Source organism: Physeter macrocephalus, unplaced genomic scaffold (genome assembly GCF_002837175.3).
Source record: "Physeter macrocephalus isolate SW-GA unplaced genomic scaffold, ASM283717v5 random_728, whole genome shotgun sequence".
NCBI classification, from domain to species: domain Eukaryota; kingdom Metazoa; phylum Chordata; class Mammalia; order Artiodactyla; family Physeteridae; genus Physeter; species Physeter macrocephalus.
Genome location: NW_021145928.1, coordinates 1 through 21,062, shown reverse-complemented (window position 1 = coordinate 21,062; position 21,062 = coordinate 1). Strand labels below are relative to the sequence as shown.

General features: G+C 52.4%; 1 protein-coding gene and 1 long non-coding RNA gene across 3 annotated transcripts; one reads left to right on the top strand and one right to left on the bottom strand.

The window, feature by feature from the left end:
* Window positions 1-573: 573 nt before the first annotated feature.
* Window positions 574-20,926, top strand: SEC14L2 (SEC14 like lipid binding 2). 2 transcript variants are annotated; one of them, XM_028485996.2, is made up of 13 exons: window positions 587-699; window positions 2,868-2,943; window positions 7,643-7,686; window positions 8,088-8,147; window positions 8,381-8,569; window positions 9,609-9,704; window positions 9,873-9,933; window positions 10,328-10,411; window positions 13,525-13,631; window positions 13,715-13,854; window positions 14,002-14,171; window positions 19,037-19,083; window positions 20,893-20,926. In XM_028485996.2, the coding sequence occupies exons 1-13, from the start codon at window positions 646-648 to the stop codon at window positions 20,896-20,898; spliced, it is 1,134 nt and encodes a 377-aa protein (XP_028341797.1). In that variant the 5' UTR covers window positions 587-645; the 3' UTR covers window positions 20,899-20,926. The 2 variants fall into 2 exon arrangements, with proteins under 2 accessions (XP_007128720.1, XP_028341797.1); XM_007128658.2 differs by lacking the exon at window positions 20,893-20,926 and having other exon boundaries at window positions 574-699; window positions 19,037-19,342.
* LOC129391900 (uncharacterized) lies at window positions 10,445-20,708 on the bottom strand. The gene is made up of 3 exons (XR_008616751.1): window positions 19,894-20,708; window positions 14,908-15,071; window positions 10,445-12,263 (listed from the first exon to the last, which is right to left on the bottom strand). It is a non-coding gene; the product is annotated as an uncharacterized lncRNA (long non-coding RNA).
* Window positions 20,927-21,062: the final 136 nt, after the last annotated feature.

Sequence of the window (21,062 nt, the reverse complement as noted above, 5' to 3'; positions counted from 1 at the left end):
TCCCCCTCAGCCTGCCTGCCCCGAAGGGGGAGGGGAAAGGCTGTTAACACTGAAAGGCCCCAAGCTGGGTTTGCAGCAGTGGTCCAAAATCCATGGCAGGACAGGAGGAGGGCAGGGGCCCCAGAGAGAAAAGGCCAAGGCCACCGTCCTGGAGGCAGGGCGATGGCTAGACTTAGTGGACCTGGTCCCCTACAGAGGCATCAGTCAAGCTCCCTCCCGTACTGGAGGGAGAGGTCCAGCACCGTGGGGACCTGATCTTAGAAGAGCTCATTAGATAGCACCTAGTTGGGGACGCTAAGGCCTAGAGAGTTCAGGTGTCTCCTCCAAGGTCACAGTGTGAGCTAAGGGTAAATTGGGGACTGGAACCCAGACTTCCTGTCCTCATGTCTACCGGCCTTGGCCCGGGTGGGCACTCCTGCTCGCCTCCTGCTCAGGTCTCCGCTTCAGGAGGGCGGAGGGTACTCGCGTCAGACGCTCCTGCGCCCAGCGCATCTCTCCCTACTCCGCCCCTTGGGATCCTTTAAGAGGCGGGGCTTGGCTGCCAACCGCGGCCCCGGCAAAAGGCTGGGACTTTACTCCCGAGGCGGAGAACGAGTCCGTGCTCCATCTGCTGCCGCAACCGCTGCGCCCGGAGCCTGGGCCACGATGAGCGGCAGAGTCGGCGATCTGAGCCCCAGGCAGAAGGAGGCACTGGCCAAGGTGAGCCCTCACCCCGGCCCGGCCCTGCCCCGGGCGATGGCCCCCATCCTCTGGCGGCAGCGGGCTGGGAAGGGGCTGGGTGGGGGGCGAGCGCGGGTCCGCGGCGGGCGGCGGAGGGAGCGGCAGCCACCGCACCGAGCGGTCCGCGGCCGCCCCCTCCCTCGCTCCCCTCCGTCCGCCGAGGGGACCCCGGGGAAGTTTGACCGTCCCGGCCCCAGCCGCGAGCGAGCCCTTGGTGCTGCCACCTGGGAAGAAGCGGTTGCTTTGGCAGCCCACGGAGGCAGCTGAGGGCACAAAGGCAACGTTCATCCTCGGGACTGGCAGCCGGGCCCTGGGGGCAGGGGCAGGGGCAGGGCCCTAGGTTTCCTCCCATTTCCGGGAGGTTTTCCTCTTGCAGGGGCAGTGGCACGATGGAAAGGGCCGGAGGGCTTCTTAGGAGACTTGCATGGCTCCTGCTCTGGCACCAAGTCTCTCTGCGACCTTGGGCAAAACCGGTCCTTCTCTGTTCGCTCCTTGAGGAAAGGAATTGAGGAGGTTGGACCAGATGATGTGGAAAGGAGCAGCTTCAAGTGCAAAGCCTAGGATCCTACCGGTGACTGACTGGGTTGGGGCTAGTTTGAGCTGAGACCAGCCCCCCACCCCGTCCTGCAACCCAGGCCCCTCCCTCAACCCAGGCCCCTCCCGGGCTGGGGACCTGGGCTGATGCTCTTCAGAAGGCAAGGAGGTAAGCCTGGCTTTGCCTTGGCACCTGGGCAGAGGAGGGGTCAATAGTCCCAGAGCCGGACCCTCTCCACCAGCTGGATCTCCCCTGCTGCCCTTGGGGAGAGAGGGAAGGTTGGCTGTTCTTGGAGCTGGAGGTGTTTGGGTCCAGTCTTAAGGTCTGGAGGCTCCACAGCAGTTTTCCATTGCTGAGAAAGTGGTGGAGGGGGCGAGTGGCAGGTGTCTTCTGCCACGGTAGTGGGGCAGAGACTCCAGTCCCATGGAGGCCTTGCCCCAGGCTGGGCCTCCCCATCCCAGGGAGGCCGGGTAGGGAGGTTTCAGATTTTACTGCTGACCTGCAGGGGAAGTCAGGCAGAGAAGGGATTAGGTGGTGATTAAACTAGATATCAGGGCCTGGGTAGTGTCCTTGGTAAGGGGTGGCTTCATGCCAGTCTCCCTGGGGGTCTGGGAGCTGTTTGGGGGATGGGATGGTTTGAGTCCCTGGCTGACCTAGGCAAGGGGCAGAGGTGGCGGGTCCTTATTGGTCCTCTCTGTGGCTGCCCTGTAGGTCAGTGACTAGGGAAAGGTGAGTGGCTGGGAGCAGGAGGCTTGGGGACAGCACAGCACGTGGGGGCATGCTCACCTACAGGGTAATGAGCAGTTGGAGGGGGCGTGGCCATCCTTGGGGTCACTGTCCAGCTCTCTTGTTTGGCACTCCCTACACGTTCCCCCTTCATGGCTTCTGGCTGGAACTGTTCCCTCCACCTGGACTGCCCTCCTTCCTCCTCCTTCTGCCTTTGGAGTCCTTCAAGCCCAGCTCAAATGTCATTTTTTATATGAAGTAATGTGAGACCACCCTCTTCCTGGCCCCAGTCAGCATCAAACTCTTCCTTCCCTCTGCTCCCTGGACACATTGCTCACCATTCCATTACTAAGGGGACAGGCCATGGTGGAAAGAGTGCAGGCTCTGGCCTGGGACAGACCGGGGTTTGCAACCCAGCTCTGCTGATTACTAGCTGTCGACCTTGGGCATGTTACTTGGCCTCTCTGAGCTCTAATTACTTCATCTGTAAAATGGGAGCAGTAATATCTCGAGAAGAATGAATAAGCACCGAGGTCGGTGCTGGGCACACGAGGAATGCTTGGTAAACTGACGCTTTTACTGTGGCACACCCCAGAGTGTCTAGTGTGGCGGTTAGCTGGGGGCAGTTCTGCGCAGCCATCACACTGGAGCGTGTAAGTGCACACAGCCAGGCAAGGGCAGTGTCTTACTCCCTTCTCACCTCCTCCTGCTACTCAGCTCCCACCAGCATGACCGACAGAGTGTCCCATGCTGCCCAGGTGCTCAGCCAGTGTCTGCAGAGTTGACCCGTGTTGAGCAGGGGTCCAGCAAAAACCTCTATGGAGAGTCCCGGGCAGAGGGCGGTCAGGGTGGGACCTGCTACTCACCTAGCTGCCTCTCCCTACAGTTTCGGGAGAATGTCCAGGATGTGCTGCCCACTCTGCCGAATCCAGATGACTATTTTCTCCTGCGCTGGCTCCGAGGTGAGGAAAGAGGGGCTGCGGAAGGCTGGGGCAGGGTCTTGGGCTGGGGAACAGAATAGCACCCTCTGGAAACCCTGCCCCAGGCAATCTCAGAATCTGGAGTATTCAACCTTCAGAACCAAAAACGTTCTTGGCAATGATATAACCTCAACCCTCCTGTTGGATAGATAACGACACTGAGGCTCGGAGAGGTGAAGTAACTTGCCCCAAGTTGCACAGTGTTGAACTGCAGGCAGGGAGAGGACTAGAGCCAGGTCAGCTGACTCCCAGCCCAGTGCCCTTTCCATCCACTCGATGAATCTACACTGCCGATGGATGTGGGGAAACAGGTTGAGGAAAAGCCAAGAAAGGCCCCAAGCTTGTGGGAAGTTGGAGGCAGAGCCAAGTTTAGAAACAGTCTTGGCCCGTGGGAGAGACTGGCCCTCGCTGTGGCAGCTTGAAGGAGGGGCAGAGTGCACGGGGAACACAGCGGGTGGCGTTCAGCCTGACCTAGGTTAACAAAACTCCCCTCAAGCCACCATCTGGCTCCAGGGCCCTGAGATCTATTCCAGCTCTGCCCTGGCCTGGCTCTGGTACCTGGTCCAGGGCTGAACATCTGTCCGAGGCTCCTCTCTGGGAGAGCAGGATGAGACAGGGTGCCCTGCCTATGGTAAGATGGGACATGACAGTGCTATGCCCGTGGTGATGCAGTGTACACGTTTCTACTAGCATTAGGGTCAGACTCAACCCCATGCTCCAACTCCTGAAATCCTTCCGTTCTTTTCTTTCTCCTCCTCTCCTGTGATTCAAGTCATGTGCCACCCTCTCGGGTTCTTGTGACACACTTTTTTTTTGGCTTTGTAGAAACTTTATTGCCAGACATAGAAATAATAGAGAAAATTCCTCTGTGTTAGATTAGCAGAAATTAAATCGTGATAACAGAATCAGAGCCCAAAATATTAAAAAGTATAAGTCATGGCCAATTACTTATTTATAGACACAGACACACACATGTATACCCTGCGAGTCTTGGGACAGGGGAAGAGATGTATTTTCCTTTTCTGTCCAGAAACTGAATAGAGCTGGCACACTCTTGAGAGGCTGCTAGCTAGCAGGCCCCCCAGAGCAGGCCCTGTGTGCCTCTGAAAGTGCCACTTGCCCTTTTCCCCCTAAAAAGCTGTGAACTCCCCCCACCCCACCCACTCAGAGAGGGTGGAGAGGCAGCAAAGGGGCGGCAGTGGAGTCGGTCCAGAGCTGGAGGACATTTTGGCCCAGGCTTTGCTGAAGGGCTGTAGCTAGAAGGGGGTGGGTGGGGAGAGTGGGCAGACAGCGCTGCATTAAAGGGCCAGCTGCAAGATGATCAAACAAACTACCCAGCTACTGTGAGGTGGGGGAAGTATGGTTTCAGAGAGCTGTTGAATTCAACAGCTTCGCAGCTCTCTTTTTATCTGAGAGAAGGCTGGCCTGGGGCCCTGGTTTCCCAGGCACCCCAACTCCCCAGTCCTGGGATAACCCCTCTCTTTGCAGGAATATAGAAGAGTGCAGTTATCCTCATTTGCCAGATGAGAAAACTGAGGCTCAGAGAGGAAAGGGCACTTAGCTGAGGGCACACAGCTAATGCGAAGCCTAATTAGGGCAGAAACCTAGAGCCCCTGATTCCCAGGCCATCGTCCTCTCCAGTAAGCCACAGCTGCCTCCTGAAACCAAGCTCTGCCTCTTCAAACCAAGGAAATATCTCCTCTGCACTTTATTTGTGCCTCACATTTCCCTGGGCAGGAGCTCAGGCCTGGTCAGACTCTACTGTGAATTTCAATTAGGGTTTTTGTCGCTTTTCTTTTCTTTTCTTTTCTTTTCTGTTTTTGCCACACCGCGCAGCTTGCGGGATTTTAGTTCCCTGACCAGAGATTGAACCTGGGCCCTCGGCAGTGAAAGCTCGGTGTCCTAACCACTGGACCACCAGGGAATTCCGCCCCCCCCCCTTTTTTTTTTAGAGAAACCTTTTCTTTTTCTCCTTTTCATCTAAAGGAAACATTTGCAAGGCACATGCCAGCCAAATGTCTTTGTCAAATCTAGGTGTGAGTGAGCACTGGGTTCCTCCCTTTCTCCCTTCCCCGGACATGGGCTTGGCTTTCGGCTGGCCCCCAGGCCCGAGAGCAGGCACACAAATCACTGCTTCCCCCCCGAGTGGGCCTGAGCTCTAGGCACCCCAGCGAGGGGGCTCAGATGGCAAGATAAAACGAGGAGCTGGAGGAAACCTGTGAGTCTGGAAGAGCAGGTCTGAGTCTCCTTGTTTTCCAGGACAGGAAGAGATCAAATAAGAACCCAGGACAGCTTGCTCCCAGGCCGGCCTCTCTGGCAGTGCCCTAAGCCATGCTTTGAGCTGCCCCTGACCAGGGCGGCAGGAGCCCGGGAGAGGCATCAGGCCGGTACTGCCAGGGGCAATGGCAACTCGGGGAGGGCCCTAAAAGACGCTGGATGTTGGACCCCAGCAGCTAAAGGTTAACTGGAGAGCCTCCCTGAGATAAGGGGGCCCGAAGTTCACCACCACTCCTGTTCCCAAGGAAGATGACTCTCTTTACAGTTGGGTGTGTCCCTCCCATGGAGGATTCCCACTTTCAGGTCCAGCTGGGCTCCCCCATCATGGTAGCATGGTGCCTTGCATCTTCCACGTGTTTCTAGCTCACTGGATGATTTGGCCAGAGATGTGCAGTATCTTGTCCACGGTCAAACAGGAAGAAGGCGGAAGGGCTGAGATGCAAACCCAGATTATATTCCTCTGAAAGCTGCCCCCTGCTGCTACAATGGCATGTGAAGGGTGACCATAAGAAGGAACTTCCCAAGAGGGGAAGAATGCTCTTTTCTGCAAACGTGTGTCTAGCACACATGACAGGGTATGGCATTGGTCAAATCTCTTGTCGCATCCTTGGGTGCAGGAGAGTGGACTAAATTTCAGGGCAGCAGAGTCAGGGAATGTGCTCGGCCACTCCCGAAGAGCAGTGATTAAGGGGCCGGTGACAGTCCAGAGGGCAGCCTGTCTGGCCCAGGTTCCAGGGATGTCAGCAGATCTGGATGTCAATCAGACCCACAGAGGACATACAGCTGGGAGGGACAGTTCATAGGTCAAATGGCAAAATTGGTCAAAAACTGGATCTCAGAAACTCTTTAAAAGATGAAATGCAGGGGCTTCCCTCGTGGCGCGGTGGTTAAGAATCCGCCTGCCAATGCAGGGGACACGGGTTCGAGCCCTAGTCCGGGAAGATCCCACATGCCGTGGAGCAACTAAGCCCGTGTGCCACAACTACTGAGCCTGCGCTCTAGAGCCCGTGAGCCACAACTACTGAGCCTGTGCCCTAGAGCCCGTGAGCCACAACTACTGAGCCCGTGTGCCACAACTACTGAAGCCCGTGTGCCTAGAGCCCGTGCTCCACAACAAGAGAAGCCACCACAATGAGAAGCCTGCACACCACAACGAAGAGTAGCCCCTGCTTGCTGCAACCAGAGAAAAGCCTGCCTGCAGCAACGAAGACCCAATACAGCCAAAAATAAAAAAATTTTTTTAAAAAAAGATGAAATGCAGCTGGCCATAACAAGATGCAATCTGATAGGGATAGATCCAGAAAACCACCTCTCAACCTATGGGGTAGAGGCTTCATAAGCAGCACAGGTGAAAAGGATTTGGGGGTTTCAGTTGACTGTAAGCTTCGCCTGAGTTAAGGGCCTGGCCTGTTGCCGAGAAAGTTCTTAGGCTTAATCGGAGAAGGGTAGGCAACACCTGTGCTCTGGACCGCACACTTCAAGAGGGGCACTGGCAAACTGGAAAACATCCAAAGGGAAGTTGATGGACTTGAAACCAAGTTTTGAAGGATGGTTGAAGGATCCATGGACGGGCGGCATGACAGCAGGGAGCACGCAGGGTGGCAGCAGAGAATTTGCCAGCATCGGAAAGGTGGTCCCGTGGCTGAGGAAGCACCCCCGCCCCTCCTCTCTGAATGTCTCTGTAGAGGGTCTCTGCGCAGTACCACAGTGAGGGCTGTGTGCAAATGGCAGCTTGGATTGTTTGGGAGCAGATGGGCTTGGGGGGCAGGGAGGTCTTTGTGTTCAAGTTTGAGCAGGACAGCATGTCAGGGTTTGTACATGAAATAGAGTTGAGCCAGGTGAACTCTAATTCTGAAACTTTCTGGGAACCCTGGGAGGAGGAGGGCCCTCTGTGTCCCCCTGGGGTATGCATGGGTCCTTTGAGGACATGGCAAGGTTGACTGGAGGCTCATCTCCCCTCCATCCTATTGGAATGTTCTGCCAGTCCTGCCCCAGATTATGTGGCAGCTGTATTCATCTTTGAACCGCAGGTCACGCTCTCAGGACTGGATGTTAGACCGTGGAGGAGATTAACTTTGTGGAAGGAGAAGGGTAAATGATAAGGGGGTCCATGGTTCACTTTCCCTGACAGGAGATAAGACCCTTCACCTGATTGCATCCACTAGGGTAAAACTCTTTTGACCCTGAACTTGCAATGCTGCCCCTACCTGCCCTGAACCTTGACCTGCTCTCCCCACAAGCCCAGGGGCTGTGGTGCTCTAGAAGCAGTGAATGTCCTCACATTAGCTTCTATATGTGGGGTGATCTGAGAGTCAGCGGGCGTTCCAGCACAGAAGCAGGGAAATCTTCCCATCCTTGGCACCCAGTCTGCTATCCTAACCCTGACCATGTTTCCCTGTTACAGCAAGAAGCTTCGACCTGCAGAAGTCTGAGGCCATGCTCCGGAAGGTGAGACCCACTTGGCTCCGAAGCCCACTGTTGCCTCCATTCCTGCCCATCAGAATCACGCCGTGCTTGGACTTCTGTCCACCCCCTCCCACCCCGATCACCGCCTGTGGCTTATGTGACATATCTGAGTATTAGCCGACCCGTACTGCCTTATCCTCCAGGACAAAGTGCATTCCCTTCCCTGGAAACAGAGCTTTCATAGTTCTGGGCCAGCCAAGAATTATAATCTGTTCTGCTGAGACCTCTGAAACAGGCACTTGCTTCTTTTCCATTCCTGCTGGTTGCCTTCTCGTGACTTACCTTGGTCTGGTGGTCTGTTCGTGCTGTCACTCATTGCTAGATGCCTGTTAAGGACCACCCCCTCCCCGCCCCGCTTTTTTAAAGCCCTCGTGTGTTTGCAGCATGTGGAGGTCCGAAAGCAAAAGGACATTGACAACATCATGAGCTGGCAGCCTCCAGAGGTGAGAACAGATTATCCCGCCCCACACCACATGAGGTCTGTTAGACCCACGATCTGTATCCTGGGTCTATGGGACTGGGACCCTCAGAGGAAAGAACTGACAATGCCAAGTCATTGAATGAGTATCCATTGGCACCCAGGGGCGGATGAACCCAGAGGAAGGCCCTGGACACTGGGAAGGTGTGGCTGCCCGGGGCCTGCTGACCAGGCGCCCCCATCTCTGTCTGGGCCCAGGTGGTCCAACAGTATCTCTCAGGGGGCATGTGTGGCTACGACCTGGATGGCTGCCCCATCTGGTACGACATCATTGGACCTCTGGATGCCAAGGGTCTGCTCCTCTCAGCCACCAAACAGGACTTGGTCAAGACCAAGATGCGGGACTGCGAGCTGCTTCTGCGGGAGTGCGCCTGCCAGACCGAAAAGGTGAGGGAACCAGCATGGCTGAAGAGGAGTTACGCCTGGTGGAGGTGGTCACGCAGAAGTGTGGGTGTCACACGTGGCTTTAAGGGCAGCTTTAGGCCCCAACGTTTAGATTTCATAGACCAGTGAAATTGCAAAGTTTTAGGGACTGATCTATGTTACCGAATTTTTATTTTTCCAAGTAAGGACTTAGAAAACACTAACCAGCTATTATTGCCATAATTAACCTACCAAACATAGGGACGGCATTGTCTCAGAATAAAGGGCCGTCCTTTAATTGAGTAAAGTTTAGCTTCATAGAAAACATGCTTCATTATCATTACTTTTCTTCTGTTATCTGGGCACCAGAGGAATCCTTGTCAGGGACCACCCTATCCTTGGACAAGTATTTGGGTGCCACTGGTGTCACTGAGCTCAGATTCTGTGCTTTCCTAACTCTGAATTCAGACAAAGCTAAGGACAGCTGATTCTCTTACTGAAAAAAGACTGAAGAGCGAGGCGGAGCTGCCATGGTCCTCTCCCCTGCCCTCCTCCTCAGCAGTTGTAAAGATCCAGTGAGACCATGTGATACATTTAGGGACATTTCAACAGTGTCATCCACATTCACTGAGAACCTAGTGTGCTCAGAGGCCCTGTGGGGCTGGGCATGCAGAGAAGCGTTAGAGATGCACCTTAAGGGCTTAGGTTGGACAGAGAGCATCTGTGCCTGCGAGATGAGTGGCTGCACGGGGTGCAGAGGACGAGGGGGGCCACCGGGTCAAATTGCAGAACAGAAGGGACTTCAGATGTAATCTAAGTTCACCCAGTTGTTTACTGGATGAGAACACGGAGATCTAAATGGGAAGGGTGACTTGTCTAGGCCACAATTCCTGCCTGGGGTAATTATCTCGATTTGGAAAACCCTAGGTACGGCCCTGCCGGATCTGGTTGCAGTATGGGCACAGGGTACAATCAGCATTTTCCCTGAACCGGGGTGGGCTTCTGTGTGTGTGTTGTGTGTGGGGCAGCCTGATGTGCCTTTCTGTTCCTCTGTCCCCTGCAGACGGGGAACAAGATAGAGACCATCACCCTGATTTATGACTGTGAGGGGCTTGGTCTCAAACATCTCTGGAAGCCAGCTGTGGAGGCCTATGGAGAGGTGAAGGCCAGGGCTGGGGGGTGGTGGGAGGGTGAGAGGTGAGGGTGGGGGGGTGGGTTGGGAGGGTGGGTCCCTCTGCTAGGAGGCCCTGTGGGGTGGGGGAAGCCAGAGGAAGGAGGGCCTCCCTCCCTGGCACAGAGTTCTGAGCCCACTGGATTCTTTCCACAGTTTCTCTGCATGTTTGAGGAAAATTACCCTGAAACACTGAAGCGTCTTTTTGTTATTAAAGGTAAGTTGGCAACTACATGTGATGAAGCCCAATGGGAAAGAGGGGCCAAAAATATTACTGGGACAGATTAAGGACAGTGAAATAGAGTGAGCCGAAGTCGGGGTGGAGGGTGCCGTCTTAGGACCTGTTCAGAAGACCGACCCGTGATGTACGCAGACCGCTTTAGAATTCACAAAGCTTTTAGTATTCGTTACCTCCTTCGAGCCACCCAGCCCCGTGAGAAAGGAAGACCATCCCCCCATACAGACAGGAAAGCCGAGCCTCACATAGGGCTGCCTGTGCGGGCTCCACAGCACCAGGGAGTGCGTGGCCCGACACTGGGGGCTATGGTGGACACTGTTAGGGACAGAGTGGGGACTGCTCCCGGCCTCACATGGCCTGGTCTCTGTTCCAGCCCCCAAGCTGTTTCCTGTGGCCTATAACCTCATCAAACCCTTCCTGAGTGAGGACACTCGTAAGAAGATCATGGTCCTGGGGGGTGAGTAGCCCAGACTCTCGTCCACTCCGCGGCATGGCTGCAGTCCCGCTGGGGATGGCGTTAGAGGTGCGGCCAGAGCTGCCGGGGCGAAGGCTCCCTCTGCTGGCTTGGGAGCGGTGGGACCCAGGAGCAGGCTGGGCCCGAGCTAGGGGCTTCCTGTCTGTTTTCCTAATAACTCTTTCTCTCAGACACTCTGGAGAAATTCAAAGATGAATGGAATGCCAGTCCTTGTCCTCAATGAGCTTGCAGTGAAACAGGAGACCTTTAAGAGAAAGCTAGGACACAAACTAGAAAAGGCACTAGATGCGGCAGACAAGGGAGGTCACAGGAGCAGAGGTTGCTTTCAGTTGAGGGCAAGTACGCATGGCTTCATTGGATGGGTATCTGCTGTGTGCCCGGCCCTGGACTAGGTAGGTGTCAAGGCCACAAAGGTAAGACAGAGTCCCTTGAAGAGCTTGTGGCCTCTCGGAGAAGGGAGACACAACCAGATGTATATCAGCACAAGATGTTACATGTAAAAGAGAGGAGTTGAAAAGCCCACAGGAACACTGAGCAGGGGCGCTCACCCCGCCCAGCCTGGGGAGGGGGCGATGCCTCCCTCAGCTGCGAGCTATGGAATGAGTAGGGTAGCCAGGTGAAGCAAGGCAGGAAGCTGTGGGGCAGAAGGAAGAACACTGAGCAAAGACCTTACACACCATGGCACAGGCAGCTGAAGAGGGAGCACGGCAGGGTGTGCAAGAAATGATGTGGAAAGGGAGCCAGGTGCCAGGAGCTGGGTCGCAGAGAATCCAGGGCACTGTGTCGGGAAGCTGGGACACTACTCTACAGGCCACTGGGCACCAGAGAGGAGTTCCTGAGCCGGGGCAGGGGGTGGGGTACCAGGACCTGATTCTCAGGACAGACACCAGTTTGTACACCGCAGCCACAGCCCACGCACCAGGTGTTGCAAGCCTGAGCCAGGGCGGGGGCTGTAGGGGCGGAGAGGACACGGTGGATTTCAGACTTCCGTAGGAAGTGGAACAGCAGAACTCAGTTGACTGGATGTAGGAAGGGAGGAAGAGAAATCTAGAATGGCTCCCTGGTATCTGGCATGAGTGACAGCATTGCAGTCATTCTGATGCAGTTAGTTCCACTGGGGAATAATACAATCAGAAGGAAAGGCTTGAAGTTGAGTTCTAGGAGTCTGTGAGATGTACACATTTCGGGGATGCCTGGGCCTGAAGCTTAGCGGCAAACTCCAGTCTGGAGATTGGGAGTTTTAGATAGAGGCAGCACCTAAAACCTTGAGAGGAGGTAAGACTGCCCACAGAATGGAGGCTGAAGCCTGGGGAATATCCAGGCTCAAGGGCATGAAGAGAAAGAGGCGCCCACCAGGGAGTGGAGAAGCGATTGCGAGGTTGGCGGGGAAGCGGGCAGACGGACACTGGATAGGCAGGGCAGCAGAAGAACATCAGGGGACGAGGGGAAGCCAGCAAGGAAGACCCATGGGAATCAAGCCAGCCAGGGACAGGTAGGAGTCGAGTTTGGCTGGAGCGTGATATGGAGTGGTGGGAGAAAAGCCTAGAAAGGTAGATTGGGACTGGCTCGTGGATGGCTTAACGCCACCTGTGGAGTTGAACTGGGGGTAGGGAACTCTGAAGGTTTCTGAATGTTCACCTTCAGGCACCACATTGAAAGTGGAGGTTTTCCAAATGTGTGCTGAGCCTGGGTGTGGTGCAAAGCAGTCTGGAAAGCACAGGACTTCTGGGTGCTGGTCCTGGCTCTAGTGCAACAAATTCTGTCCTTGTAGCCTCAGTTCCTCTCTGTGAGATGGGAAGAATCCTCTTGGCCTTATTCCAACCCTCCAGCTGAACTGGGTGAAGAAACACAAAGTCTAAGGAAAAGGCTCTAATGATTTTTGGCTTTTCTGTGGCTGCCACCCACCATAAGCATGAGCCAGTTCGGTTTCCTGGCAGCGGGGCTGCAGAGGAGGTTCAGTCAGTTCCCCCACCCACACCTGAAACCCTTTCAACCAAACCCGTCTCGGGCTGGGCAGGTACAGGATCTTCAATAGAGGAGGGGAGAAATTCACCCTGGGCTGGTCACTGGTACTCAGCACAGATTAAAGTACCCTGGAGTTGCATGGTCTCAAGTCCCTAGAAATCTGAAGGCTGGGAGACCCTGGACCATCCCTGTGGGTTTACGGGCAGCACCAGCCACAGAGGACGCTCGGTGGTACCCTGTGACCTGGAGCTGCTCCCTATATCTGGTCTCTGTTGTCAGCACGGAAAGGTTTCCAGTATCAAAATATTGTCCTTGGCTGATACTTGTTTAGGAATCTGGCAGAGAAGTGGATCTCAGCCTTGGTTGCACTTGAGGCAAACTCTCCTAGTCAGGAAACGGCTTGGTTATTTAAAAAAAAAAAAAAAAAAAAAAGCGCCAAATCACTGGTAGCCAAACAGCCTACAAAACAAGAGCAGAAGTGAAACTGTGGCTGGGGTAAAGCCAAGGGAGCCCATGTAAGGGGTCAGTCTACAGTGATGCATTCATTCAATAAATCATGAGTGAGCACAGTAGTTGACAGCGGTCATGCCCTCACGCTCAGTCTAACTAGGGCAGATCACGTTGACTGCCTTCCTGCCTGCCACATGCGCTGTTCCCTCTGCGTGGAATGCCCTTCCCTCCTTTCTTTGTTCCCTCCTGCTTGCACTTCAAATATTTGTATCCACTTCCTGGGAGTGATAATACACTCTCATACAGGTAGGGCATTTTACAGTTTACAACAAACACCCTCTCAAGTACTTAGTTCACTTCACTCCCACCATAACCTTGCAGGGCAAGAGGAACTAGGCTCAGAATGAAGTGATTTGCCTCAGGTCGCTTCGCTGGCCAGAGGCAGTGGGGGAGAGGACCTCTGTCTCCTGCTTCCTGGTCCAGAACAGGGCAGTCATCTGGGTGACAGCTCCTCTTGAACCCCCTGCAGAGCTGTGTGCACGTCCTGTGCTCCCAATGCCCGTGTTTTGTGTGCGGGGGCAGACGGGTTTTTTCTGCCTCTTTTGTGTAGACTGCCAGGGCTGTGATGAAATCCTGCCTAGTGGTGATCCTTTTTTCTCCTTCCTTCCCTCTCCTGCCAGCAAACTGGAAGGAGGTTTTACTGAAATATGTCAGCCCTGACCAGCTGCCTGTGGAGTATGGGGGCACCATGACTGACCCTGATGGGGACCCCAAGTGTAAATCCAAGGTATGGGCTGCCAGGGGCCAGAGGTGACCAGGGACGCCTGGCTCAAATGCACATTTCCAGCTCACTCCGTGCTCTGCTTCTAGATCAACTACGGGGGTGACATCCCCAAGAAGTATTACGTGCGAGACCAGGTGAAACAGCAGTACGAACACAGTGTGCAGATTTCCCGGGGCTCCTCCCACCAAGTGGAGTATGAAATTCTCTTCCCAGGCTGCGTCCTCAGGTAGGGTTCTGGACCGTTCCAGGAGACCTGAGCCTTCTGGCCGTAGGTGCCGGGGGTGGGCTGGGGTGGGAGAAGCCCTGGTGGCAGGACCCCAGAGAGGGCACATGCAGACAGAATCATGTCTAAGTGGGTGGGTGTCCCCTGCAGGTGGCAGTTCATGTCGGATGGTTCGGACATCGGTTTTGGGATTTTCCTGAAGACCAGAATGGGGGAGCGGCAGAGGGCAGGGGAGATGACAGAGGTGCTGGCCAACCAGAGGTACAATGCCCACCTGGTCCCTGAGGATGGGACCCTCACCTGCAGCGATCCTGGCATCTGTAAGTCTCTCTGTCTTGGCTCGAAGCCCCTGCTCTAGCTGTCTGCCTGGGAGGTCCCTCTTTCTCCATGGATTTAAGTTCTCACACTGTTAGAACTAGAAGTGGAGCTCCATCAGTTTCAACCTCTCTTGCATAGGTGAGGAAACCTAGGCCTGGAGAGGTGAGATGACAGGCTCAAGGTGACCTGGTCCAGGTGTAACTGGGGCTGTGACTGCCATTAGACATTTCCTGGGGATGCGCCTTCCCCAGACATCAGAGAGGCAGAACGCGTTACGTAGGTGTAGGGATCACAGGGTGAGCAGAGTGCTGACAAACCTAGCCTTGACTCTGCTGAACTTCACTCATCTCCAGGTTGATCAAAAAATGGCCGCAGAACATGAACAGGAAGTTTACCCAAGGGGAATAAGAATGGCAAATAGGCATTTGAAAAGGTGTTTAACCTCACTTAGCTTTGCAATATCGATTATATTCCCTTTGACTCAGCAATTCTACCTCTGGAAATTTATCGTACAGAAATATTTACATAAAGACACAAAGATATAGGTACATGGATGTTCAGTTTGGGAAACTGACAATAAACTAAATGGCCTTAAGAAGGTCTTGTTAAATAAATTATGGTCCATCCATATAATGGAATACAATATACACATTAAAGAGAATAAACTGATATATAAGATGTCTGATACATGTTAAAAAAAATAAAGCATGAGACTTAGCATATATGGTTTATACTCACTTTGGCTAAAAAAGGTCAAAAGAATTCTGGGGTTGGCCGCTTTCACCTTCTGAGATGGCCCACACTCTGTCTGTGGCGTGTGTTTCTCCCAAGGCCTCTTGCCTTCTGAGATGGCCCACACTCCGTCTGTGGAGTATGTTTCTCTAAATAAATTCACTCCTTACCTATCAAAAAAAAAAAAAAAGAAAAAAGAATTCTGGGGACTCTGCTAACGCTAATGGTGGTTATCTCTGGGGTGGTAGGAAGCTTATAGAGGGCTTTCGTTTCTTTATACTGGCCCTGCAAATACAGTTTATGTTACAAAGAACATGTACTACACTTATAAGCAGAAAAATCACATACACACACACACACACACACACAAAACCCCCATCAAATCTCCAGTTTCCTCTCTGTCTGAGCCAAGGGGCCAGGCATGGAAAATCAGTGACAGGAAGGGCTTTGTCATCAAGCTGAGATGGACTTGACCACTGACTAGTCCTTAGGCAAGTGACTTGGCCTCCCTGAGCTTCAGTTTCCTGATTGCTACAATGGGGATCAAATTCTCTACCTCATAGGGACACCTGATGATGAAATGCGATCAGGTCTGTGCAGCACTTAGCGTAATGCCTGCCATGCAGCACTCAGCGCACTGTGGCCACCATTATTATCATTAGGGCAAAACCTGGGGGAGAAGGGCCACTGGGGAGATAGTGCCAGAGATGGGAGAAGCCCTGTGCCCTATTTTTATGGCAGCACTGCCAGAAGTCTGAACTAGCCCCACAGATGTCTTGGCCTCTGTACTTGTCCACACCATTGCCCCAACCTCAGATCCTGTGTCCTCCCCCACAGCCCAAGCAAACTCAGTCTCCACCGCCCCCTCCTCACATATACTCTGTGGTCTGGCTCCCCAGGGAGGAAAAGTATTCTTGTTAGCGAGCTGCTGGGTCCTGAGGGAGAAGGTGGTATACCGTGTGCTTCATCAAGAACAAGGCTTAACACCAGCCCAGACACTGTCATCCTCAGAGCATAAAGCATTTTGTACATATAAGCTTGAATTTCTCCTTTAAAGGACAGGGAAGCTGAGGTATAGAGAGGGGATGTTATCTCTCCCACAGTGTAGCCTGCATAGACACCAAGAAACCGAGACAGGAGAGAATCCTAGGGTCCCGGTGCAGGATCTCGTGACCATAGACTACCCTAGAGATGATCATGTGACAGAGGAGAGAGTGGGGTCCCAGACCTGGGAAGTAATTTACCCAAACTCAGTAGCAGAGCCCAAACCGTTTTCCAGCACTGTCCACTACCTCTCTGTAGTACCATGAACCCTTTAACATAATCAGGCTTAGGTTTGCAAATCCCAAATTATAGTTCCCCTTGGATACATTCCCAGATGGAATGTTTATCTGCCTGTGGGGCCTTGACTGGTAGCTGCTTATTGCCCATTCTCAGGAGGTGAAAAGGCCACAGCATCCATGCCCCCTGCCCAGGTATAAAGACAACCAGGTGGGGTCGGGTGTTGCCTGGGCCATGGCTCAGGTTAGAGCTGAGCCCAGTGAGAACCCAGTGTTAGGTTATAAGCTCACCTGCTGGACGGTGATGCACCTGGAGAACCAGGCGACCCCCTGCAAAGTGGGACATAATCACCCAGTGGAGAAATTAAAACTCTGTGCCAGCTTCCAATGCTGAGAGCACATTAACCCTCCCTGGGCTGCTCTGGTTCTTTCCCAAGCATACTCAGTTACTGAAAACCAAAGTTTGAACTGATTCCACTTTTTTTTCTCCCAACTAATATTTCCTGAGGTCCTGAGTGTAGAGTACTCTTCTAGGAAAGAAAAAGATTCAGAAAAAAAGATCTGGAGCGTGCAATGTGGTCTAGAAGAGCTGAAGCACTGTAGGAAGGTTAAACAGCCCCTCTAGGCACCAGAAGACCCGGTTTCTGAGTCCAGCTTTGCCAGTAACTCTCCAAGTGTCTCTAATTAGATTTTGCTCTCTTTTTCCTTAAAATGAGGGGAGTAGGCTAGAGCAGATCTTAATCTGGGGTCTATGACTCCCCAGAGCAGTGATTCTAAATCTTTAAAGACCAAGCACCTCCCTTTTATAATAAGTGGTGTCTAATGTCCCCTTTACGACTCTGAAATGAAATTCATAGATATTATAACCACCTACACACATAATTAAAAAGTCAATATACTCTCCTATCTGGAATATAAAAGAGAAATAAAAGGACACTAAGAATATATATGTTTTCTCAATACATAAATGAGAAGGCACAGTTACCCACAGCTCCTCCTCTCTTCAGAATGGTAACTTTCCCATTGGAAACCACTGCCTCAGAGGGTCCATGATGGGCTCCATGGGATCTGAAATTGTATGCTTTCATCAGATTCTCAGGGAGGTCTGTTCCCCAACAGAAGTGAAGGAGCCCTAGCCTGGAGGATCTCTGGGGCCTCTACAAGTCTATGAGTACATGATTAGTGTCAAAATGAACCACTTCCCTCGGGCCTGGGCATCACAACAGCCCCTTCCTTGTTTCTGAGGGCAGAACGTCATGCTAGGCAGAGTCATCTCAATCCTGATGCTTGGTCCAAGGAGCTCAAAGACTTCTTCTCTAGCATGACTGATCTGGTTGCTAAGGCTCTGTCATCCAGGTCAGAGAGGAAGCTTCCCTCTTTCCAGAGGCACCATTGGTCCTGAAAGACCTCTGGCTCAGAGAGAAAATCAATGACTATTACTCACTTCACACCGTGAAGAAAAGGGTGAGTGGTGTGTCTACCCTCAGTCTAAAACTATGCATTTTATCCAGGGGCAGAAAAGGGGAAAGGTTAAATCTCAGGATTAAATGCACAGGGTTTGTTTGGCTGGGAAAAGTTAGAGAAGACCAGGATAGGGAAGGGGCAGAGCTAGTGTTTTTGTCTTCCCACTCTGTTCTTTGGAAGGGGTGTTTGACTGGAATGGAAAAACTTCTCAAAAAAAGAAGGGTTAGATTAAAAGCAGTCTGTTCCTTGGCCAAGGGTTGGAAGCCTTTTCTGCCAACTGCATGCCCATTTTCTCTCCCCAGAGGAAACCACTAACAGATCTTGTGTATTATCCTACCAAATATTTTCCATCCCTTTAGAAGCATTATGTGTTTCCATAATATACAGGACATGTGCCCACCCATATACATTCATAAGAATTATATCTGTTATTCAGTGTATATTTGAAGGAATTTTGAAATTGTAAAACTTGTCAGTGTAGGTAGACCAAGTAACAAAGCCAAAAAAAATTTTTTTTACATATATTAACAAAAATGTTAGAAATGGTTTACAAATTGTTCTGCAACTTGCTTTTTTTAGCCTAAGGATATACTGTCACTAGTTTCCCCAGTTACTTCTATGAAGCTCACCTCTTTCTTTTTATACAGAATAGTATTTCGATAAAAACTTTTAAAGCAATTCTTCTTTGAACATTTTAGTTTTCCTCATCTTTTATTACTACAAATAGGGGTGCATTGAGCATCTTTGTCCATTTATCTTTCTGTGGGATAAGTTTCTGGTTCAAAAGTTTGCATATTTTACCTTTTGTCAGAAACTGAACAGGATTAGGCTTTCTAGGGCCCAAGTCAGGCAGCAAGGCAGGCCAGAGGGAAATTCCAGCTCCAACCCTTCCTCACTGTGTGACACAGTGACTTTCTTTTTATATAACACAATACTAATGCTGAACTCAAGAGTTATTGTGAATAATATATATAGATTGCCATCCCAGTATTGAGTCACATAAATAGCCATTGTTACCATTACTATTATTATTATTATTATAACTACTGCTGCAACTAATTCTACTCCCTCCTTTCAAGACCCAGTTCAAGCTCTAACTCCTTTAAAAAGCCTTTCATATGATTTCAGTCTACAGGGCCCCCTCCTTCCAAGCTGTTACAGACGTGACTGTCTCTGCCACTCATCTGGCACTTGGCATGTTCTGTCTTATATATTTTTCTCTTCATGAACATCTTGTAACCCAGCTAGACTAGGTTTCAGGTGAAGGACCATTGCTTATGCTACCTTCAGCCTCATTACCTACCACACTGCCTTGCTCAGTCAACCAAAATCACTGTCTCTAAGCTCTTTGTAAGAATTGCCTGAATGTCTGTTTTTTTCCCTCCCCTCAGATGTCCTGCGGTTTGACAACACCTACAGCTTCATTCATGCAAAGAAGGTCAGTTTCACCGTGGAGGTCCTGCTTCCAGACAAAGCCTCAGAAGAGAAGATGAAACAGCTGGGGGCAGTCACCCCAAAGTAATGCCTCCTCCCACAGCAGGCCTGGCTCCCTCAGCGTCTCCCTGTCAGTTTCTATCCCTTGTAGCAGTCATTTTCCCAGCACTCTGACGCCCAAAGAAACTGGGCTAGAAGAAAGACCTCGGGGCTGGATCTGGGGAGCCTTCATTTCAGAATTAGGAAGAGGGAGACTAGCTGGAGTGGGCCTCCTTGCCTCTCAAATTACTAAGGAGTCCCCAGGGGCTGGGCACCGTGACAGCATCTGTCTTATAAGCTGTGCCAACTTCACCTGTCCAGTGACAGATGAGACAGGAAGAGGGGTACCATGGGGTGGCAGGGAGGAAATTAGGAAAAAGGGGAGAGATTGAGACCTAACACTTCAGGGAAGCCAGCTGCAGGGGAGGAACTTGCTCCCAAATGAACATGTAAGTCTAGATCATAATGAGGACTAGCAAGGTAGCCGGTTGCTAGAGTTACGGTGGGGGTCTGAGGCTCTTCTGAACTTTCTACTGAGGCTAGGATCTTTTGGCTTTTCCCAGGTCTCGGGAGGGGGCCCGAGTCAGCATAGGTCTTCCCTTTCAAGGGTAGACAGGCAGGCCTCTCCCTCACCTCGAGGAATCCAGCAGTTCCTGGGTCCCACTGTCTGCCTCTTTAATTACTAATGATTGTCAGTGACTCAGAGCTTCCTGGGACAGTGAGCTTTGGTACCCAGCCACTGTCCTTCAGTGCAAACAAAGCACAGGGAAGTTACCTCCAGGGATCCCAGCTCCGTGAAGGGCCAGGGAGGCTGGCGGTGGGTGTGAGTCCTGAAGCTTCCACTCCTCAGAAACCCAGGCCCTGACCCATCCTGGGGAGATGGTCTGGCCAAGCTGAGGTAGCAGGAGTCAGGGGCAAGGCTGGCACTGACAGGAGGCCCCGAGGCCGCATGGGTCCCAGCCACACCCCTCAGGAGGATATCCTGACTTTGGTTTACAGCGCTATGTTAGGAAAAGTAACCAATGAATAAAGAACGTTCAGCGCGCAGGGCGTGGAAGTCAGTGCCCTCCGCCTCGCTTCTCACAGTTCCTCACACTCGCAAACTTCCGCCGCGGGGTGCCAGCTTCTCCCCTTCAATAAGCGGAGCGCATGCGCAGAAGCCATCTGCTAGTCTCCTTCCGTGCGCTGACGGCGTCCCGACGGCCTGCTCGCCCCCTGATTGGCCCAGCCGGTGGGCTGTCTTCCGCCATCTTTGCTAAGGGCACTAAGGGTGCACCTGACCACCTTCACGACCAGGACGGAGGCCCCGCCCAACTCGTGCTTCTCAGAGCGCGCCAAGTAGTGCGGGTCTGGCAAGCGCGCGCGGCGCCTGCGGTGGGCCTGGATTGGGAGGGTCACGGAGAAGCGACGATCACGTGGCTTTAGGGACCGTCTCCTAATTCCGCGCAGGCACTGCCAGTGTTTCCGGGGTTGAGGATCAGTTTGAGTCGCGATCCCAGCTTCCTGCGAGATCACAGCTGACCTGGCTGCCCTACATGATCCTACAATGAGGAAGACTCCCAGGGCTGAAACCAGGGACCTCAACAGGGAGGCTGTGACCTTTATTTGATGATAATAAAGCTAATTCTTTAATGAGCGCCTCCTGGGTACTAGGCAACAGCCCTGTGTTTATCGCCTTATTGCAAGGATTCAAGGAAATAATACATTCAGAGCGCTTAGAAAGCCTGGTACAAGTGTACGCTCAGTAAATTTTGGCTACTCTTATTTCTTACAGACGTGACTGACAGTTCATAGGCGGCACAACTGGCATTTGAACCCAGGACTGCCTGTCTTTAAAGGCTGGGTCTTTGCTCGCTGGTACCCCCAAAGGATTCATAGGGCTTTAGTGAAGCGCACTTATTCCTCACATGGGTAAACTGAGGTGCAGCAGGGGAAGAGTTTCCT

Coding starts and splice junctions, on each gene's coding strand:
- SEC14L2 (XM_007128658.2), top strand. CDS start 646: ATGAGCGGCAGAGTCGGCGATCTGAGCCCCAGGCAGAAGGAGGCACTG. Junction 7,687..8,087: donor CTGAGGCCATGCTCCGGAAG/GTGAGACCCACT, acceptor GTGTGTTTGCAG/CATGTGGAGGTCCGAAAGCA. Junction 13,632..13,714: donor ACCCCAAGTGTAAATCCAAG/GTATGGGCTGCC, acceptor CTCTGCTTCTAG/ATCAACTACGGGGGTGACAT.